Source organism: Sceloporus occidentalis, unplaced genomic scaffold, assembly GCF_023333645.1.
Source record: "Sceloporus occidentalis isolate IW3139 unplaced genomic scaffold, rSceOcc1.0.p SCAF_135, whole genome shotgun sequence".
Classification (NCBI taxonomy): domain Eukaryota; kingdom Metazoa; phylum Chordata; class Lepidosauria; order Squamata; family Phrynosomatidae; genus Sceloporus; species Sceloporus occidentalis.
In genome coordinates, this window is record NW_028317115.1 from 311974 (window position 1) to 332308 (window position 20335).

The 20335-nt window shown below is 38.1% G+C and overlaps 1 protein-coding gene across 3 annotated transcripts in view; it reads right to left on the reverse strand.

Annotated features, from left to right (window-relative positions):
• LOC149281321 (Kv channel-interacting protein 4-like) overlaps positions 1–20335 on the reverse strand; it is a 156255-nt gene that overhangs the window by 11591 nt on the left and 124329 nt on the right. For all 3 annotated transcript variants that reach the window (XM_089499410.1, XM_089499409.1, XM_089499408.1), the window contains exon 2: positions 8690–8814. In XM_089499410.1, the coding sequence (XP_089355536.1) occupies positions 8690–8814 (125 nt within the window). The remainder of the gene's footprint in view (positions 1–8689; positions 8815–20335) is intronic.

Genomic DNA, 20335 nt, shown 5'->3' on the forward strand with positions numbered 1-20335 from the left:
CACTTAATTTATTCTGCCTTGTAGATGAAAACACGTATATTAACGTTAAGCTTTTAATTGCCTATTAAACTGCTACCTCGTCCGACTCCCCTGAAGATAAATTCTCTCTTCCGGTATCCACTGTGTATTCGGAAGAGTTTGTATACTTCCTGCGGTCCCTATACTCCTACTATAAATGACAAGAATGGGTTGTAAATTCCATAGAACAGATTACTGCAGATGAGTATTTTCTTTCTTGGGTGTTTAAGTAAATATGCAGAAGAGCCTTTGGTCTACAATTTTAATGTTGTATGAGGTGGTTACAGGCCCTCATTGGCCATAGACACATTGGGTAAATGCTCATTGGACAGATTCACAGTAACCCCTCCCACAGATCATCAAGGCCATCATTGATGGCTGATGTCTGAAGGATGAATTCAACCACACATCATTTGACCTATGTCCTGCTGGCCTTAAAGTGCCAGGGCTCATTTTATGGTCTAGTCCAGTCCTGGGTGGATAAATGTTTTGGCTTCTGAATGATGGAGAAAGGAAGGAAAATATTTATAATTGTTGGCAAAACTGCGGGGAATAAAATCAGGATCCAGGAGCATAGGAAAAAGCAAACATATTTTGGTAGGCAACCATGGCACAGGAATTAAGATTCCACTGGCAGCACATTGCACATCTATTAAATGAAAGGAAACTAACAAGCCCTCTCTGAAGACATGATTAGTGGAGAAACCATTGTGTTCCATTAGCCCATGAATCAGGCTTATTCCAAAGAGATGCCAGGAAGTCCTGACTAAAGCCATATTCTTCATCTTGCATTCAAAAGAAATGTAATTCCTTTTTGACAATTCAGGCAAAACTACATGTGGCATCCAGATTGTATTGATGACTTGTCTAATCATTTGCCGGCCGAATGGAACAAGCGTTATGATTACCAGGGGATTTGATTATCATCCTGTCTGTTTGAACCAATGTTATTGATGCATCCATGTTAGCCATTCACTATTGGTATTATCTTGGTTTTCACTGTGGTAACAGAGATGAAATCAAACTAGTAGAGTTAGTATGGAAGGCTGTTTGTTTTGGAAATTATGTCTTTAGTTAGAGGGGTGGCAAAATAATGATGGGTTGGGGGGGGGTAACAGGGTAGGAGTTTGTGTTATCCCCGCATGTATTTGTATAACATTTTCCTATCTCCTGCAAAATGCATTGTTTTCTAGTGTAAACAAAAATGCAATTTTTTGGCCTGAACATTTTGTGCCAATTTCCCCTTCTTTCCCACTCAGGTTGAATAGGGGTCTTACTGCCAACCCAAGCAGGAAGTAGTTACATGGTTTCTGCTCCCTGCCTGCATTGTTTAGCTGTCTGTGAACGAGCCTCTAGCGCTATAGATTTTATACAGCTATGCAGTTCCTCTATAAAGCTATTATCAAATACGTAAGGCATAGTTGCCAACACTTGAAAACTACTTCCAGGGGCACTTTGTGGCTCTGCTATCAATTACTTACTTGATCATTTACCATACCCACTGCCACAAAGCTCCTCCCACTCTGCCATACCCCCATAATTAGCATAATTTATCTCCACCCAGTTATTATCACCAAGTTTCCACCATCTCTACCATACATTCTTGGTATGCGATAGATACACTTGCAGCCAATCAGTGGCATAAATAGTTGGAGAATAGGAGAAGAAGGCATCTTTTGCAACTGGGCTGCCTCTTCTCTGTCAGGTAAATGCTGTATTTTATTTTTTGTTTCAGAAGAATACGTATTAATATTTAATATACATTCTTTTATAGTAGGAGTGTCAGGATATTGACAGCAATGTATTGGAGCTTTTTAAATGTTTCTCATATTAATGAATTTAGCAAGCTGTGATTGTATGACGTTGTATATACATATTCAAGATCAATCTTTAAAGATATTATATGATTTATGATTTAATCTACTGGATGATTATCAATATTCTACCATGAGAATAGCATATTACATCTCCATTACAATCACCAGGCTGCATCTCTCCGAGATGGTAGAATATATTACCACCTTTGTTTTACCACTAATAAAAATAATTACATACTATTAATTTGTGTTCCTATCTTTGTGTGCGAACATATCTTTGTCTATGAAAAAATAATCCAATAGTGCGTTCCCCTGTCAAAGCACAAATGTTATTTTGATCATAAGACAAACTTTATTACTTATTTATATATGCAATAGACACATAGCTTAGGGAATATGAGGGTTTACTTCAGTCAAAAGAAAAAATATTTAACATTTGCATTAAAGTGGAAATGATGATTTTTCCACTCCAAATTAAGTTATATATAATATAAAGTGGGAACAGGCAGCTCATAGGGCTTTATTAAAAAGTAATGTAATTTATTAAGCAGAGATTATATAACATTTTATACTATGTATCTCTGTCTGGAAGGATGCATGCCTTGGTAATCCCTAAAGCTTCAGAATCTTCAGAAACCTTGTTTCATTCAATACATCAGAGCCTCATACCCCTCAATTGTTCCATGGCGGAACATGGAAAGGAACTGTTCTTCAATTCTTCTTTCTTCTCGAATAAACATATTATTGGGTTTTAGGGTGGCTCAGACACCTTGGGATGTATGACTCAATAGCTACTGCATCCTCTTGTTAGTAGAGATGGGTAAGTGGACTGTGGTATGGCAGAGCCCAGCGACACAAACAAATGAGCCATGCTAAACACTAAATACAGATTATAGTCTCATCTGTCCAGATGATGTGTCTGAGGCCCCAAAATTGGAAGGATTACCAAATATACTTCGTTTTTCCACAGCAGGTGCTCAGTGGCCATAGGGCAAAATTATTACAAGCGTTGACTACAGTGAAAATATAATTAAACATTTAGAAGTATATTAAAAATGTAAAAAATTGTTTAAAAAAATAATTTTTTAATTGTATGGGGCATTGTATTGTGTTCGCCATACATAATACATTGTATTGTTATCTAAAGAGACAGTTTTATGGAGAATCTGTCACTCTGTAAATTATTTATTTGGATAATATTTTTTATTTTGCTTTTTCTATTTGCAAGCAAATTATAACTGGTATGGCGGTAGACAAATGATCCAACAGTAAATGTTCAAAGCAAACTTAGCTAGCACTGGGTTTAGTATTTGGAATTACTCAAGGTCTGTTACCGATTACTCTATTAATATTTTGGTTTAAATATATTTAACTGTCATACCCAACCTTGATACATCAAACATTAAGTTTGAATATTTTAATGTAAAAATGTAAATTATATTTTGATGAATTAACAAAAATGTTGTTGAATGTTAGAAAAAAAAAGGTTGTTTGTATAGCTGCATTTAAGCGTATTTTATATAGAAGTTTTTCAGAATTTTAGGATGATTCAGTCTTCTAATATAAATAATTATACTTTATCTGCTTGGAATATTATCACTTTATATAAAGTATATCTTTAAGCATTGATCATCATTGTAGGTAAAATCTCTCACTTGCCACAACTTCTTTATTATTATTATTATTATTATACAAACCCTTTTTCTAGATAATGGGAACTAAGTATGGGTGGACAGGATTTTTTTCTGGATGAAAGAGCCAAGGGCAAATACACTTACTGAGAGACTCCAGGTGTGTACATATCAGGGTAGTAGATTTATGGTTGTAATGTTTTAAGGTTGTAAAAAACCCCAGGGGATTATAGGAAGCCTTATTTAGCCACAGAGAAGAAACTTCAAAGAGTAAACACATTACACAACAACACCAACCCTATTAAATCCAAGTAGGACCTTCTCCCTTATCAAGGGGCAGCCAGTTTAGTTAGTATAGACAGTAATGTCCATACAGGTGAAAGGAAATATTACACACCTGGAGATATCAAGACAGGTAGATATGAGCATGCATGGTTGATATTTGTAAGTATGAATTGTATATCTAAGTTTATGTCTATTAATGTTGGAATAGTAGTATTATTTGTATTGTTTCATATTTGAAATGTATCAGTAAAAATTGGTCTTGATTAAATCATAACTAGCATTGTGGAGTCTTGGATATCCTGTTGTTGTTTTCAATATATTCTGAGTCTGATGGCACTATATAAAACAATAAATAAAAATAATGATAAAACTTGTAGTGCTACCACCACTGGACAGATGGACCCCTTGGACCAAATGTCCGCTGCACTACACAGCCTTTAAACAAAGCCCAGGACAAAGGTGCAGAAGTCAGAAAACCACAAGACTTGTGCATTCGGATTTTTACGAATTGCACAATTTAACAAAAATTGCTGATTTTGTCAGTTTATATGAATCTCCGAATATGAGGCCAGATTCCCTTCTACTTTGTACCAAAATAAAATAACAAAAAACATATATATACACTCACTGGCCACTTTATTAGGCACACCTTGCTAGTACCAGGTTGGACCCCCTTTTGCCTCCAGAACCGCCTTCATTCTTCGTGGCATACTTTCTACAAGGTGCTGGAAACATTCCTCAGAGATTTTGGTCCATATAGACATGATGGCGTCATGCAGTTGCTGCAGATTTGTTGGCTGCACATGATGTGAATCTCCCAATCCAAACATCCTAAAGGTGCTCTATTGGTTTGAGATCTGATGACTGTGGAGGCCATTGGAGTACAGTGAACTCTTTGTCATGTTCAAGAAACCAGTTTGAGATGATGTGAGCTTTGTGACATGGTGCTGGAAGTAGAAGATGGGTACACTGTGGTCATAAGGGGATGGACATGGTCAACAACAATACTCAGGTAGGCTGTTGCTGTAAACAATGCTCAGTTGGTACTAAGAGGCCCAAAGTGTGCCAAGAAAATGTCCCCCCAACACCATTACACCACCACCAGCAGCCTCAACCATTGATACAAGGCGGGATGGATCCATGCTTTCATGTTGTTTACGACAAAGTCTGACCCTGCCACCTGAGTGTCCCAGCTGGAATCGAGACTCAGCAGACCAGGCAACATTCTTCCGGTATTCCATTGTCCAGTTTTGGTGAGCCTGTGCCCCATCCACACAAATGCCTCTCACTGGATATTTTCTCTTTTTTGGACCATTCTCTGTAAACCCTAGAGATGGTTGTGGATGAAAATCCCAGTAGATCAGCAGTTTCTGCAATACTCGGACCAGCCCATCTGGCACCAACAACCATGCCACGTCCAAAGTCACTTAAATCCCCTTTCTTCCCCATTCTGATGCTTGGTTTCAGCTTCAGCAAGTTGTTTTGACCAAGTTTACATACCTAAATGCATTGAGTTGCTGCCATGTTGGCAGATTGGCTGATTAGTTATTTGTGTTAACAAGTAATTGAACAGGTGTACCTAGTAAAGTGAACGTGCATATATATATATATATATATATATATATATATATATATATATATATATATATATAAAAATCTATATTTATGCCTGTGTACATATACAATAAAGTTACAGAGACAATACATATCTGCCCCATCACATAGTTTGTCCAGGTGATAAAGACCCCTCTCTCCCTCAACTTTTATTAGACTTTAATGGAAATGGAAATTAATTCAAATTACTTATTATTTTACAGCACAAATCTAAAGATTTTTTTCACATGTAGTGTTCCTGTTTCATTATTTCACATTATTATGCATAATTTTCCAGAATTTCCATTTTGTCATTGTTCTAGGCCAATTATGCCGCATGAGTTCCCTTGTTTTTACTTTTATTCCTTGGTTCTTTAGAGGATTATTTTCCTCATCTATTCAAGGTCTACCCGCTCTTATGTTTGATAGGTGTAAAGTCATATTACAAGCTGATATATTCATTATTTCTCATCTACGATTATGCTTTGCACACCAACATACCAAGAAATAATGAGAATAAACTTTCCCAGCCATTTAGTTTGACTGCAAATTGAGGACAGATTATTCTTGGTATTCTTGGTAAATCAATACATTTTACATAAAGATATCCACTGTTTTAAGTGAATAAGTCTATAGTGAGCGCTGAAGGCTTTTCATCCACTTTGAGATGACGCCCCATCTTTTTCCATCTGAACGAGCCAAGGTAGGGTACGTTATCTCCGTATTCACTAACCATGCACTTTGCCATTATGGAACGTAATGTACCTCTGGTCAATGACTATACTGACTTTATATGGATTTTACAGCTTGTGTTGGACCTTCATGGTAGAACCTCTACTGCCTCCTCCTCATTATTCATCATACGCTAAGGGTTCCGGTATAGGATTTAGAACATTTATGGTAGTAAATTAAAATAATTACTAATTACTAATGGCTTATCAGGGAGGCTAAAGGATGAGCTGGCAAGTGGAGACCCGTCTTCAGAACTAGAGACTCTAATCCCTTATGTTTCATGGCTGTCCACTAGACTTGTTCATTCGGATTTGCACAATTTTGGTAAATTCAGCGATTCGTACAAAAGAGAAAAAGAGCCCAGACCCTTTCCCCCCACAAATTGGACAGAAACAAAGCAAAAAGGTCCGAATTGTGTTCGAAACACGTGGGCCCACACTCTTTCACACACTCATTCTTGTTCACCTTCTTTCTCACACTCTCTAAATGTTTCCCTAATTTCCTACTGATCAGTTTTGCTTCTGCCGACCACTTCTTATCTTCTATATTTGATCTTCTCTTCTATCTTCAATCTGCTACCTTCTTTGTTTGTCCAGAGTATGAGGTTCAGACCATCATGAATTCCAGATACCTTAGGTGGCTTCTACAATACATGATCCAGTGGAAGAGCTTCAGCCTGCAGCACCCGATATGGGCGAGTATGTGGCTCTGACGGCATTTGCCCCTTGTGCCAGATGGCCAGTCTGGGCCTGAATGCATGTAATATTATTTCACAACTACAATTCAAATCATGACAATAAATGCCTAAAACATATATTGAAGAAAAAATATCACAACATTTGGACTGTATAATTAATGCAGCTTTCCATTAAATAAACATAAATGAAAAAGAAAAAGAATTCTCTGTGCAGATATCTTGCAAATAATCAAATCAGTGCCTTAAACTGGAATCAATATCAGCCGATTCAGGGCCAAAGGGGATGTAATGCATTATAAATCAATCATTTATTTGATTTAAATAAACATAAGCAAATACTTAGTACCGAACTGCCAAAGACATCTGGGGCCCTTAACTTGGAATATCTAAACAACGTTGGTCATTTCATAATTTGGTGATTACATTACAACGTTTTAAGGAAAATAGATGCCCCAAAATCTTGAACAGATGAAGTTTGTCTATAAGAAATATTTATATGTAAAGAGACATTAAACAGGGGTGTGACAGTGTACCTAGTGTAGACTAGGTGTAGCTTGTACTTCTCAACAGTCTTTACGGAAATGAAAACGGTCAGAGCCACACTTGTATACTTCTTGCAGCATTCCGATAAGGAAAAAGTAACGTGGGCTTAATGGAGCAAAAAACTATCCTTTTACATTCCACAGCAATACCAAAGTTATGAGCATAAGGAGAAGTAGAGAATAAGGTTAAGAGGTGCTCTTGATAAAGTGCCAGAATGTATTTCCCAGATACATTCACACCCTTTAGAAAGTACATACTCAGTGTGGATTTATGATAACTAAGACTGTCTTATTAAAATCTGCTAGGTCTGGGAAAACAGATTTCATGGGGTGTAGCCGTATTGGTCTTGGTTCAATGACACATCAAAATTCTAGACTTTCTTGCAGAAAAAATATTGCATGTACACATCACATAGCTCATAAGCAAAGCCTGGGCTGTTTCCGTGTCCTAACCACTAGGAATCTAGCTATATAAAAGAAAGGCATGTAGTTAATCTTACCACAGGATTCTGCCACAACAGAAGCCCATTACAGCTAATGCAACCCTAGGTTAAAAAATATATTTGTTTTAATTGTTCACTTCTTGTGTTATAAGGCACAATGGGTGCAAGATACATCTATAGAGACACAAGGAAATAAACATTGCTGAAGTACAATGTAGAAGTACATACACATTTATTCTAAAAAAAATAACAATTTAACTAAACTTTGATTTTTTTTTATTTTGAAGGCACAGCCCAGACACAATTGCATATGCACTATATGGACAAAAGTATAGGGACACCTGACCATTACACCAACAGAGACGTTTATGACATTGCATTCTAAATATGTATACATTAATATGTAGTTGATCCCCCCTTCGCATCTATAACAACTTCCACTCTTCTGAGAAGGCTTTCCACAAGATTTTGAAATGTTTCTTTGGGATATTTTGCCCATTTATCAAGGAAAGTACCCGTACCCTACCCATGGGCATATTATCGGCCCCCACCCCATTACATATATGGTAGGAGAAGAAGGTGGTTTGCTTCTTTCCTTCTTTTAAGACTTTTAACTGGGAATGTTGCAAGCTGCAAAATTTGCAGTTGTATGTACTTGCATCACCTTGCAAGCAACTCATATATAAGTGAATATACACTTTACAAGGTTGTAGCATGCAGTTAGGTCACTTAAATTAGCTTAACTTGGCTAAGAAGTGAACTGTTTAGTGAATTAAAATAATTATAATATTGTGGTAACTTTTTTATGCTAGAACGATCTTTGGAATAGTGACAAATGGCAACCTTAAACAAATATATTCAATTAAACAGTATGGTTTTTTGATAATAACTTTGTTTATACTAAAATTCTCCAAATAAAATAAAATCTCACATTTTTAAATCCTCTGTACAGAATCTGAAGCTCCTTCTTTGTGAATTTTGTCTGTGCTTCCAGCAACTCAAGCGCTTCAGGGCGATGTCGCACAGTGGCCATTTCCATTTCATCTTCAACATTGTCTGAAGAATAAAGTAGAAGAATATTAAAACAGGAAATATAAATTCAAAGGAAGTAACCTTCAAAGTAGAAAGAAATCCCAAATGTGTCCATATCACATACAACCTTACTTTATACAACACATCTTTCAGATTGCCCTTCATTTGATTCACATTATTGTAATTTTTTTTACTTGTTTAAAATGTGATTACCATTAATTAATTTGATCTGATTCATGGAAACAGCTCAACAATCCAAAATAACTTCAGTGAAAATAACTTTCGTTTTAAAGCCAACACATGGGCTGATTTTGACACATTACACAATGTTAGAACATTGAGTATTTCAAAATGTTGGAAATGGTGGGTCTTGTGCCTGGCTCTGGCTGGCACATCAGTTGCTTTTTCCATACTACATAATTACTAGCCTTGCCATGCAGGCTATTTTTAATTAGTATTTCCTGCTATAAACAGCCTTGAACGCATAAAGTAAATTTCAACGTAAACAATGTATACTCATTGGCTTAAGAAAAAAGAGAACACCAAGACAAACAAGGATAAATATTTATCAGTTATTTAACAAACTAACAGTAATTTAAACAAACAGCATAACAACATATACATCACTCCAGGTAGCCTGTCAAAAAAAGGTCAGGAGATCAAAGAAAAAAATTACATCAAGATGTTCCTCTAGTATCGCAGTTTATTTGCCCAAAAGACAAAAATGGTTGCTACCCATTAAACCCACTGTCAATTAACGCAGTGTATTCTTTTCAGACAGAAATCCTATACTGCTTCCGTGTCTCCTTCTTCTTTTCCACAGCTCCACTTCTTCTCTTGCCTCTTGTTCTTCTGTCTTAATTCTTTGTCTACTTCTTCCCGGTATCAGCTCCATTAACCAGGCTTCCCGAAGCACTTCCTCAAAAGGGGGGAGTTCCACGCGCACTTTGGCTCCTGAGGAGCAGGGGCAGAGGCTGAGCCTGCGGGGTGCACCATGGCAATTGCAGGATGTTTCTGTCCTTCTCTTTCTCTGCCAATATGTCTGTATTACAAAAAACAAAAACTGTCTGCGCTTCTTACCCTAATATAGTTGGCAACAAATATATAAACATAATATAAATGAGAGGTTTTGGTTATATGAATTGGCCAAAGCATAATTAAGCTCACCCGCCACGTCAAGGCACACTCTCAATAGGGTGAGAACCTACGCTCACCTCCTACATAGTGGGCACACAAAGCAATTTATACTGCTACCAAAACCTTATTAATGTGTTGGGGGAGGTGCAGTTAAACCTCCTCCCTATTAACCCCTGGACAGCAAGCTGCAACCAGACTAATGAGGAGCCAACAACCTCAAATATGTGCAAACAGGGAAAAGAAAAAATGTCGGTGCGCTAAGCTAGTCACAGGCTCAAATAATACAAATGTATAATACGAGGCCTACCAAACAGGTGTAAGCATGCTGCAAAAACAGTGTATTGGCTGTACAATGTATACAAAAAACAAAAACTGTCTGCGCTTCTTATGTCTGTATTATTCTGGCTTCCTGTAGTATTGCAAAAGGACAGAGCCAGGGCCCGCACCACTGACACAGCCTGTCCTCCGTTCCTCTAATCGGGGTGTGGTTGGAGACTCAGCCCTTTTCAGGAAGCGCTCTGGGGAGCCTGGTTTATGGAGCTGGTACCGGGGAGAAGCAGACAAAGAAAGAAGACAGAAGAAAAGGCAAGAGAAGAAGCTGATCTGCAGAAAAAGAGACAGGGGCACTGGTCGGTGGAGAAGATAGGGAAACATTAAGAGAGAGAGTGAGAGAGTGTGTGAGAGAGCCTGACAGAATGTGTGAGGGAATGAGTAAGAGTGTGAGAGTTCAAGAGAGTGTGAGAGAGGATAAGCAATAGTGTATGAGAATGTGAGAGAGTGTGAGAGAGCACGAGAGAGTGAGTGAGCGAAAAAGCAACAAAATACAAGCACAAATTTGGAGCTTTCTATTTCATTTTATTTTGTTTCATTGGGGTTCCTCCTTATTTTCAGACATTTCTACTAATAAATAAATTGGCAAATTTCATTAAGGTTAAAACTTCCACGAATCTGAATGCACGAGTCTAATTTGGACTAAAAATACAAGAAAATATTCTTCTGTGAATTAATCAACTCATTTAAAAAAAATATATAATCAGGCAAAACAAAACATACACATAACACACTGTAGAATATCAACATAATATTTGTTTTGTGAAAACTACACATATGTATATTTTGACAAGGTTGTGTCTTCAGCGATTTTTGACAGCATTAAATTTCCAAACTTGGGACCTCTGCATATAATTTTCAAGAAAATACATAAAATAAAAATACACAAAAGTAATATTCCCTATTTAACAAACCCTTATAGAGTGTGGTGAATACCCCACTTAGCATCTATCAAACCAACTGTTTATGATCTATTAAGCCTTAAATAAAGCAATGGAGGAAATGGAACATATATTTGTTATATATAATTTTACTATTGTAGGATCACTGAGTAATTTTTTTGGAAGCACTGCTTAAAAAATGTGAACGTGGGTGTTGCTCGGGTACTAAAGAAAATCACATAATTTGGCTAAGGTAAAATGTTCACATTCACCCTAAAAAAAATAAATGATTATAAAAATAACTGCTATTAATTTCATATAATTACCCTTATTCTATCAAGCCTATCAAAAGCTTGTGTAATGAAATGAAAAGCCTAACTTCAAAGTCTTGCAAAAGATAACAATTGCTATCTCAAATTAAATTTTTCCTTAGCCTTGATATTTTATCATAATGCTTCACCTTTACATGGCAAATTAATGATTATGTACTACAATCAAAAAGCAAACCTAAAAGGAACATAAGTCTGTTCTGGAATATTAATGTCCAGCTGGTGGCCTGTTGGACCGATGCTTCATTCAAAAATGTTATATGGTCCTCGTCCTGCCAGAAATTCTACTACAGTCTACTACGGTCTACTACACTACAGAACCATGTATATACCGTATTTGCTCGATTATAAGACGACCCTGATTATAAGACGACCCCCCAAAATCTGAATATTAACTTAGGAAAAAAGAAAAAGCCTGAATATAAGACGACCCTAAAGGAAAAAAGTTTTACCAGTAAATGTTAATTCATGTAAACTATTTTTTTTAATAAAAGCTATGATTGAGAAAAATATTTTTTTTGTTTTTATTTCTTGTATTTTCCAGCCTGTCCCCCAGTTACGCACATCTGCCCCCAGGCTTGCCACACCAATATGGCACTGTGGCCCATGATATGCCTTTTAACCCTCTATATGCCACTGTGCCCCATGGTATGCCTTTTGACCCCCTATATGCCACTCTGCCTCCAGAAATGCCTTATACCCCTATATCCCATTCTGGCATTTAGGGGGTTAAAATGCATATTATGGGGCAGAGTGGCATATAGGGAGGTATAAGGCATTTCAGGAGGCAGAGTGGCATTAAGGGAGTTAAAAGGCATTGTATAGAGCACTCTGCCTCCAGAAATGCCTTATACCCCTATATGCCACTCTGGCATTTAGGGGGTTAAAAGGCATATTATGGGGCAGAGTGGCATATAGGGAGGTATAAGGCATTTCAGGAGGCAGAGTGCTCTATTAAATGCCCCCTTAACGCCACTCCAGAAATGCCCTATGCCCCCATTTAACTAACACACACACACACACTCTCTCCCCCCCCTCCCCTCCCCTCCCCTCTCTCCCCTCTCAGCCCTCTCAGCCCTCTCTTACCGGTGCTTCCAGCCGGGGCAGCGGGTTGACGTCGCCTTCTGCTGCAGCCGGAAGGAGGTGGAGTTGGCAGCGGGGGTTTGTATGCGTCCGTCGCGTATACTTTCCCCGGCTGTCGGGGAAGGTCTACGCGACGGACGCAGACAACCCCCGCTGCTAGCCACACCTCCTTCCGGCTGCAGCGGACGTTGTCTACGCGGATCGCGTAGACGTCAACCCGCTGCCCCGGCAATACAGCAGGAAGCACCGGTAAGTGTGTATGATGGGGGGGGGGGGGTGAGACAGGAGGATCCAGGTCCCCTGCAGCGGTGCGGGGGATCTGGATCTTAGTCTCCTAATCAGACTATTTGAGGTCTGATTAGAAGACGACCCCGATTAGAAGACGAGGGGTATTTTTCAGAGCATTTGCTCTGAAAAAAACCTCGTCTTATAATCGAGCAAATACGGTATTCATTGTATTCTTTATCTATGGTCCACATATTGACACCACTATGAAGGAAAATGACTTAATAGAACAATATTAGTTTAAAACCTAAAAATTAATCATGTCCAATTGGTAGGCCCACTGGTGACATTTGGTAGTCAGACATTTGGTGGCAAAATATCACTCGTAACAATTTCATATAATACAGTTTAGCCTATTTTCATCCATACAGCATATCTACTCTCTTCCCTGTCCCATATATGTCGTGCCAACAGTAGACATTTAATAAATCCACTAATCTGTTTATTGTTCACTTCTATATTGATATTTATCCCACAACCATGATAGTCATCAGTCATTTTTAACTCAGTCTTAACCATTTTTGTTCCTTGTTTTCAAAAATATTTCCACCCTGATCATTCCCACCTAGCCCATGAATTATTATGTAAACATGTTAAATGGTTAATTGGTTTATCACAAATTAAGAAATGTATGGTAAATATGTAATAAATCAATCCAATTAGCCAAGCGACTCCATTCTTGGAGAGCAGAATTTCAGGTTAGTGTCAGATGTGTCTTTTCTGAGTGTTTCTTACAAGTCAATCCCTAGGATCAGGAGCAGACTCTTCAGAAAAAGGTAAGAATGTATTAAGGAATGTGATGTTATCTGCAGCGGCTAAGCCTATATGGAAGCTATGATTGCTGTCTGATGCTTCAAGAGCTGTGGAATAGCTGTGAAATTACTGCTACATATTAACCTTTCCCCTCTATTCCGTCAATATCTATGGCACTGCTGCTGCCATCTGTAAAATAAAAAAAATCTGGCACTTAGTGGATATTTCTACCCCAATTACCACTCCACATTAGCATCACCCATTCACTCCACTTTAGAGTGCAATCCTGGAAGTTATTAGCTTGGTAAACCAGTTTGATTATGAACAACATTCATAACCAGCCACCTGTCCTCCCAACACATCAATGGGCGCCATTTACACCGATCTCAGCCCAGGAATCTCCATCAGCCATCACTATATGCAATTGTGTGGCATAACACAGCAATACCGAACAAAATGTATGGAGTCGAGCAATACATAGCATGGAACCTGACTTTACTCCATCACGTCTGTTATGTAATATGTGTAGCATTGTCACTCAGCTCAACCACCTCAATAGCTTCATCTAAGTGACTGAGACGCATGCTGCCCAATGGCCAGACAAATAGAGCAGCAGTGTTTTCAGCTGCTAACACAACGAAGCACAGCGGCATGGTTTATCATTTTTAATCCTGCAAGATCATGACATTAAGTAATTGGAAGGAGAACTGTCCATTCTATGAGACAGGTGCCACATTAGAACTGCTTTGTATGATATAGTACGACTGCGCTCAGATGCCAACGGCAATTAGAAACAGAAAATTGTTATAGCAACAGAAGTCCGGTCATAAAGCCATGTACTAGTGAGTTGCCATGTGTGTTCCGCTACTTCTGAGACATAAATCTGATGTACACAGCTGATTACTTTAACCTCTTTGGGGCCATTGGTACTTTATATTACATACCATCTATGGATGAGTCAAAGGTTGCATGGTGTGTAAATGTATTTTAAAAAGCAATAGCAAAATTTTGATTTTTCTCTGTGAATCTCTTGTGCAAACTATGGCATTAAAATACCCCAAATTGGAAAGTGATTATGGATTTGTTCCTTCTCTTTGTTTAATACTGATCATTATCCAACAGGCACACATGGCAAATTTGTAAAAAAAAATGAATATTTTATTTGGCACAACATTATTTTAGCTTACTACAATACTTGAAAATGCTCCTAGTGGTCATAAACAGATGACATTTTAAGTGATTATAAGCAGATCTACAAGTTCTCTAATAATAAAAAATGTAACGGTAATTACGGCTTTCTATAATATGATGACTTCTGGGTACTGATGGCTTCTGAGTACTGCCGCTCTGTGTGCCGACCTTGGCTTTGTCTGACTACCCATTTAGTGTACCAAACCCAGAATTGACCACTACCTGTTCTGCCCCCAGAAAACCAGGATTGTTCTATGAAAACTGTTGGGAGGTACAATAATGTAGCCACCTTTAATGTAAGCACCATGAAAATATTTAATTGACTACAAACATAACTAAAAACTTGTATGATATGTTCTACTTATTTTTTCATTTAATAATATGTCACTATATCCTAAAAAATGCGAATGTTCTAAATTTCATCTACTTTTTACGAAACGTGGTAAAATATTCAGATTTCCTGTCTAATATAAATGATGGCAGTAACTCGTGTAGTAGCTCCAGAGGTAAGCATTTGCCAGACATTGATAAATTCACCTTCCTACAACTGTGTCATTAGGAAAGTAAATACTATCAGCCCAGTTTATTCGTTTGCCTCCTTGATAATTATGTACTCCATCAAAGCCATTTAGTGTGAAGAAACAGCATACCTGTGTTGTCGTGAATAATATGCAGCAAAAGACAAAAGTTTAAGCACAAGTAATTAGTATCACGAGTAAGTATATCTCTTTTATGCATAATGTTTTGATGCAAGCATTTTGTTGTAACAAAAAAACAGTGTAATTTAAGGCATATTGTATCTCTTATGGACTAGGAACCATGCACTTTATACTATATTATAACCAGAATTGCTAACATCCACACTGGCAGTGCCATGAAAGCAGCTTAAATTGGACGCAACCACTCAGTAGAACAAGCTGTGTATTTTTCCCATTGACCCTGCCCAAGTGAAACCCAGGCAGCCTGCAGTAACCTGTTGACGACCGAAGGACGTTCCCTGCCGCCATGTATTTCGATGCATTGCCGACCAATCACAGAAGGCACAGGTCTTGCATCACATCAGAATGTTTTGAATGTTAGCTCTGTCCCTCTCTTACTCACAGTTCTTTTGTGACGCTAGAGAGTCAAATAAACATTGTTGAATGTGTAGACTCTACACTGTACATAATTTAGTGTAGAGCACTGAAGAGTTACATTTCTTTTGTGTTGATGGAAATTGGCTTGGGTGGTGGGTGGCTTTCTTAGTAGGTAGTTGTGCAGGTTTAAGGTTTAGGTGGGTAGGAAAAAAAATATATAATTTGTGCGGGTGCACTAAACGAGAAAGAGGGACGTTACAGTTAAACACATCCAGAGCAAAAGTGACAAAAAGAGCTCTGGTCTTTAAGCAACAATTTTAAAAAAAATAGGTCTGGTCATCAAAGAGTTAAATAAGTCTTGTTTCAGAAGTGCTGGCATCCAGGCTCCATAATTCTCAACATGCAAATAATTAAGAGAGAGAGAAACAGAGAGAGGGAGAAGAAGAAGAAGAAGAAGAAGAAGAAGAGAAGAATCAGTGGTGTATTCTGGACTAGGCCTAGGTCTATGGCTGCAGCCCATCTGTCACATAATAGGGAGCCTGATCGCCCTACTATATATTACTGTTGGTTGATCGGTCCCCCTGTACCGCCACTAATTGATCAGCCGTCTAAAAGAGAGATCACTGATCTCCCCAAACAGCCCATTATCACTATGGAGAGTTGTGCCCATAAGAGATACAATATGCCTTAAAGAGTTAAAAGTGGAATGCTAGGGTATGACAACATATCCACCCAATAGAAATAACAGCAGCACAGAGGGGGCAGCAGGCAGCGCTACCCAGGGTTAGGCCTAGGGCGGCGCCAAAAGTAAATACACCACTAGTAATAACGTTTTATCACTATAGCCCAGGATTCTACCTCCAGAATTATCCATAAATCCAATTGTCAGATGATTCATTGAAACAGCTGATCAAGAAGACTATTTTAGAAGACTTTACTCACTGGGACTATAAAGAAAAACAATATTTTGTCTATTTGGACAGCAAAAATGTGTATACCGCCAAGGAATTTTCTGCAAACATGTTTTATTATTATTATTATCTCCACTGAACATAAAAATAATCCCACAATATTACCTGCCTAAAATTTCACCATGTTCCAATCAACTATACTATCAGGGGGCTTTGAAGTTATCACAATAAAGGATTAGGATTAAACCACCTGATGGTCTAAAGAATTAAATTTGCTAAATGGGGGGAAAAAAGGCAAATTCTATTTGCTTTCATACATACTTTTCTTCAAAAGTTTTTAACCCCTTCAGTCCCAGTGGTTTTTGGTACCTTAAATCACGGAGCTATTTTGCCATTTGCTACTGAATCCTGGGGATGCAGGCGGTGTGGGGGGGGGGTGCAAACTGTGTAGCCTTATTGCATTTAAAGAATTTCAGCTGTTTTTAACTGTGAGTAAAAATAGTTTGAAAACCTAGATTTTTATATAGATTCAGTGAATGCTAGCAATCTATACAATAAATGTGTATGGCTATCCATCTGTATCAACGACTATATCCGCCCTAAATAATCTTATTTTACCAATGAAATTCTAATGTACCATGGCAGTCGCTGAAGATAACATCTCTTCATTTTGTTTTTTCTAAATAGCCACATGAGCCAATATTAAACAATACCACCTTTTTGTACCGTGCTATTTATCACACTCAGCAGACAAAAAATGAATGGATTTAATATAAATTTTTTTGGGGACATCACCTTGCACGGGACACATTTATATTACTATATGTGTGGACAGCTAGGATATTATGCAGTTCTTATACTCTTGGAAAAGCATCAGTAATTTTCTATTTGCCAGATGAAATCGGTTACAAGCTAAAATGGACCTGCACCCAAAACAGATACAGTATATAACCAAATTAAGTGGAAAATGCAGACTTAAAGATTTGAAATAGAAACTGTTTTGTTTTTCCACCAAAGAGAATATTTTTTTTAACTCTTACAAAACTGCATATAATATAAAACACTAAAACCTGTAAAATTATTGAAACATTAAATTAATCTAAACAGCTCATATGAAATTCAAACGTATTTAAACTGTACATATGTAATTCTGATTTATTTTTTGACATTTTTTTGCACAATACCCAAAATCTGAATATTAACTTATGAAAAAAAGAAAAAGCCTGAATATAAGACGACCCTATAGGAAAAAAGTTTTACCAGTAAATGTTAATTCATGTAAACTATGTGAACAATTGTTTGTTAATAAAAGCTATGATTGAGAAAAATATTTTGTTTTTATTTCCTTTTTTTTTTCAACCTGCCCCCCCAGTTATGCACATCTGCCCCTAGGCTTGCCACTCTGCCCCAGAAATGCCTTATACCCCATATGTATGTCACTGTGCGCCATGATATGCCTTTTAACCCTCTAAATGCCACTGTGCCCATGATACGCCTTTTAACCCTCTATATGCCACTGTTCCCCCTGATATGGCTTTTGACCCCCTATGTGCCACTCCGCCTCCAGAAATGCCTTATATGCGTTAAAAGGCATATTGTGGGGCAGAGTGGCATATAGGGAGGTAAAAGGCATTTCAGGAGGCAGAGTGGCATTAAAGGGGTTAAAAGGCATTTCACAGAGCACTCTGCCTCCAGAAATGCCTTACACCCCCCCCATTTAACACTCCCCCTCCCTCCTCCAAACTTACCGGTGCTTCTGAGTTGGGGGGGGCGCATAACACAGGAGGATCTAGGTCCCCTGCATCTGAGCCCCCGGTGCTTAGTCCGGGCAGCATGTAGAGCTCCACGCGAATCGCGTAGAGCTCTACACGCTGCCCGGACTACGCACCGGGGACTCAGAAGCACCGGTAAGTTGGAAGGGGGGGGCATAACACAGGAGGATCCAGGTCCCCTGCATCGCTGCGGGGGATCTGGATCTTAGTCTCATAATCAGACCGATTTGAGGTCTGATTATAAGACTACCCTGATTATAAGACGAGGGGTATTTGCTCTGGAAAAAACCTCGTTTTATAATCGAGCAAATACGGTATTTTACACATTGCTAGAAAAAAGGACTAATTAAATGTAGGCTGAAAAGATACTATGAGTAAGACAGAGTGAAACCTTACTTTTAGTCCAGATTAGAAAAAAGGTAATAAATACATATACTGTATATTTCTTTACTGTTATATTCAAGGGTTCCATTGGCTGGTCTTTTTATTTGGTACTTTGTGTTTGATATATATATATATATATATTTTATTTTTTATTTTTTATTTTTTTTTACTATGGGATTACGGACCTGAATAAAAGATCAACTGTACATTTTTAATGACACATAATCTGACCATCTCTTCTTTGAAGGCGTGCCAGTCTTTGGGTACTATACATACACTGCATATAGTGAATCACTCCATAATGTTTTGAATATTTTACACACTAACACATACAAGCACACTTATTAACACACACACTTAAATAAGCACATTCACATGTATTCACACATACTGACACATCTGCATACATGCACTCACACACGTCTATATTTTAGACACAGGTGAAAGATTGTCCCTGCTGATCCAGAGGCCAGTAAGAGGCCAGTCCTGCTATTCCTTGCCTTTCCACACACACTGCCTGTTCCTGTCCCACCAACTTATCTCCTATCTGTCCCCTTTCTTCCCCTGTCCACTCTAAAAGCATATATACAGCCCTCATACAGTCTGCAACACATTCCCCAATCTTTCCACAATTCTGCTCTCCCTACCCCTTTCCCACTCTTCTGTCTTTATAAAAACACTTCATCACCTTATCTAATTACATATCAAACCATTAGCCAGTAGAGGACACCACTATAATTGTTCTTTTTCTGTCACATTCTCTGGCACATCTTCCATTAAGGATCAATTCTTGGCCCTCTGCTCTTCTATCTTCACACTTCTGTGTTCAGTTAATTTTAGTTTCACCTATATGTAGATGATGCTCAAATCTACTTAAGGCTTCTCCTGACCTCTCTCTCTCCTTCTCTCATGTCCTGTATGACCAGCTGAGTGTCTGCTATATGTAAGTGAATGTTACAGTACCTCAAACATTATCTCTCCAAACCTGAATTTATTGTCTCTCTTTCCATCTTCATTTCAGGAAGCTGAAATCTCCACAACTATGTCCCGTACTAACCAGGCCTGATGCCTTGGGATCTCTTTGACTCAACCTTGTCCTTCATCCCTCACATCTGATACTTCACCAGATCTTGCGGTGTGTACCTAAAAAAACTTTCTTGCATTCCCCCTGTCCTCACTCAAGAATCTTCAAAAAAGTTAATTCTCTTCTATCCTGACTTGGCTTTTTCAACATCCTTCTGATTGGTATTGCTCAACTCAACTATTGTCGCAACTCCCTCCCCTGTGATCTAACAAAATCAGGAAAATAATGCTGCTAGGCTTATCTTCCTTATACAACGCTCTTTCTTACTGACTCCTTTTATGTTGTATGCAAACTAGGAGAATTCCCAGGTATAATGTGTGATACCTTAG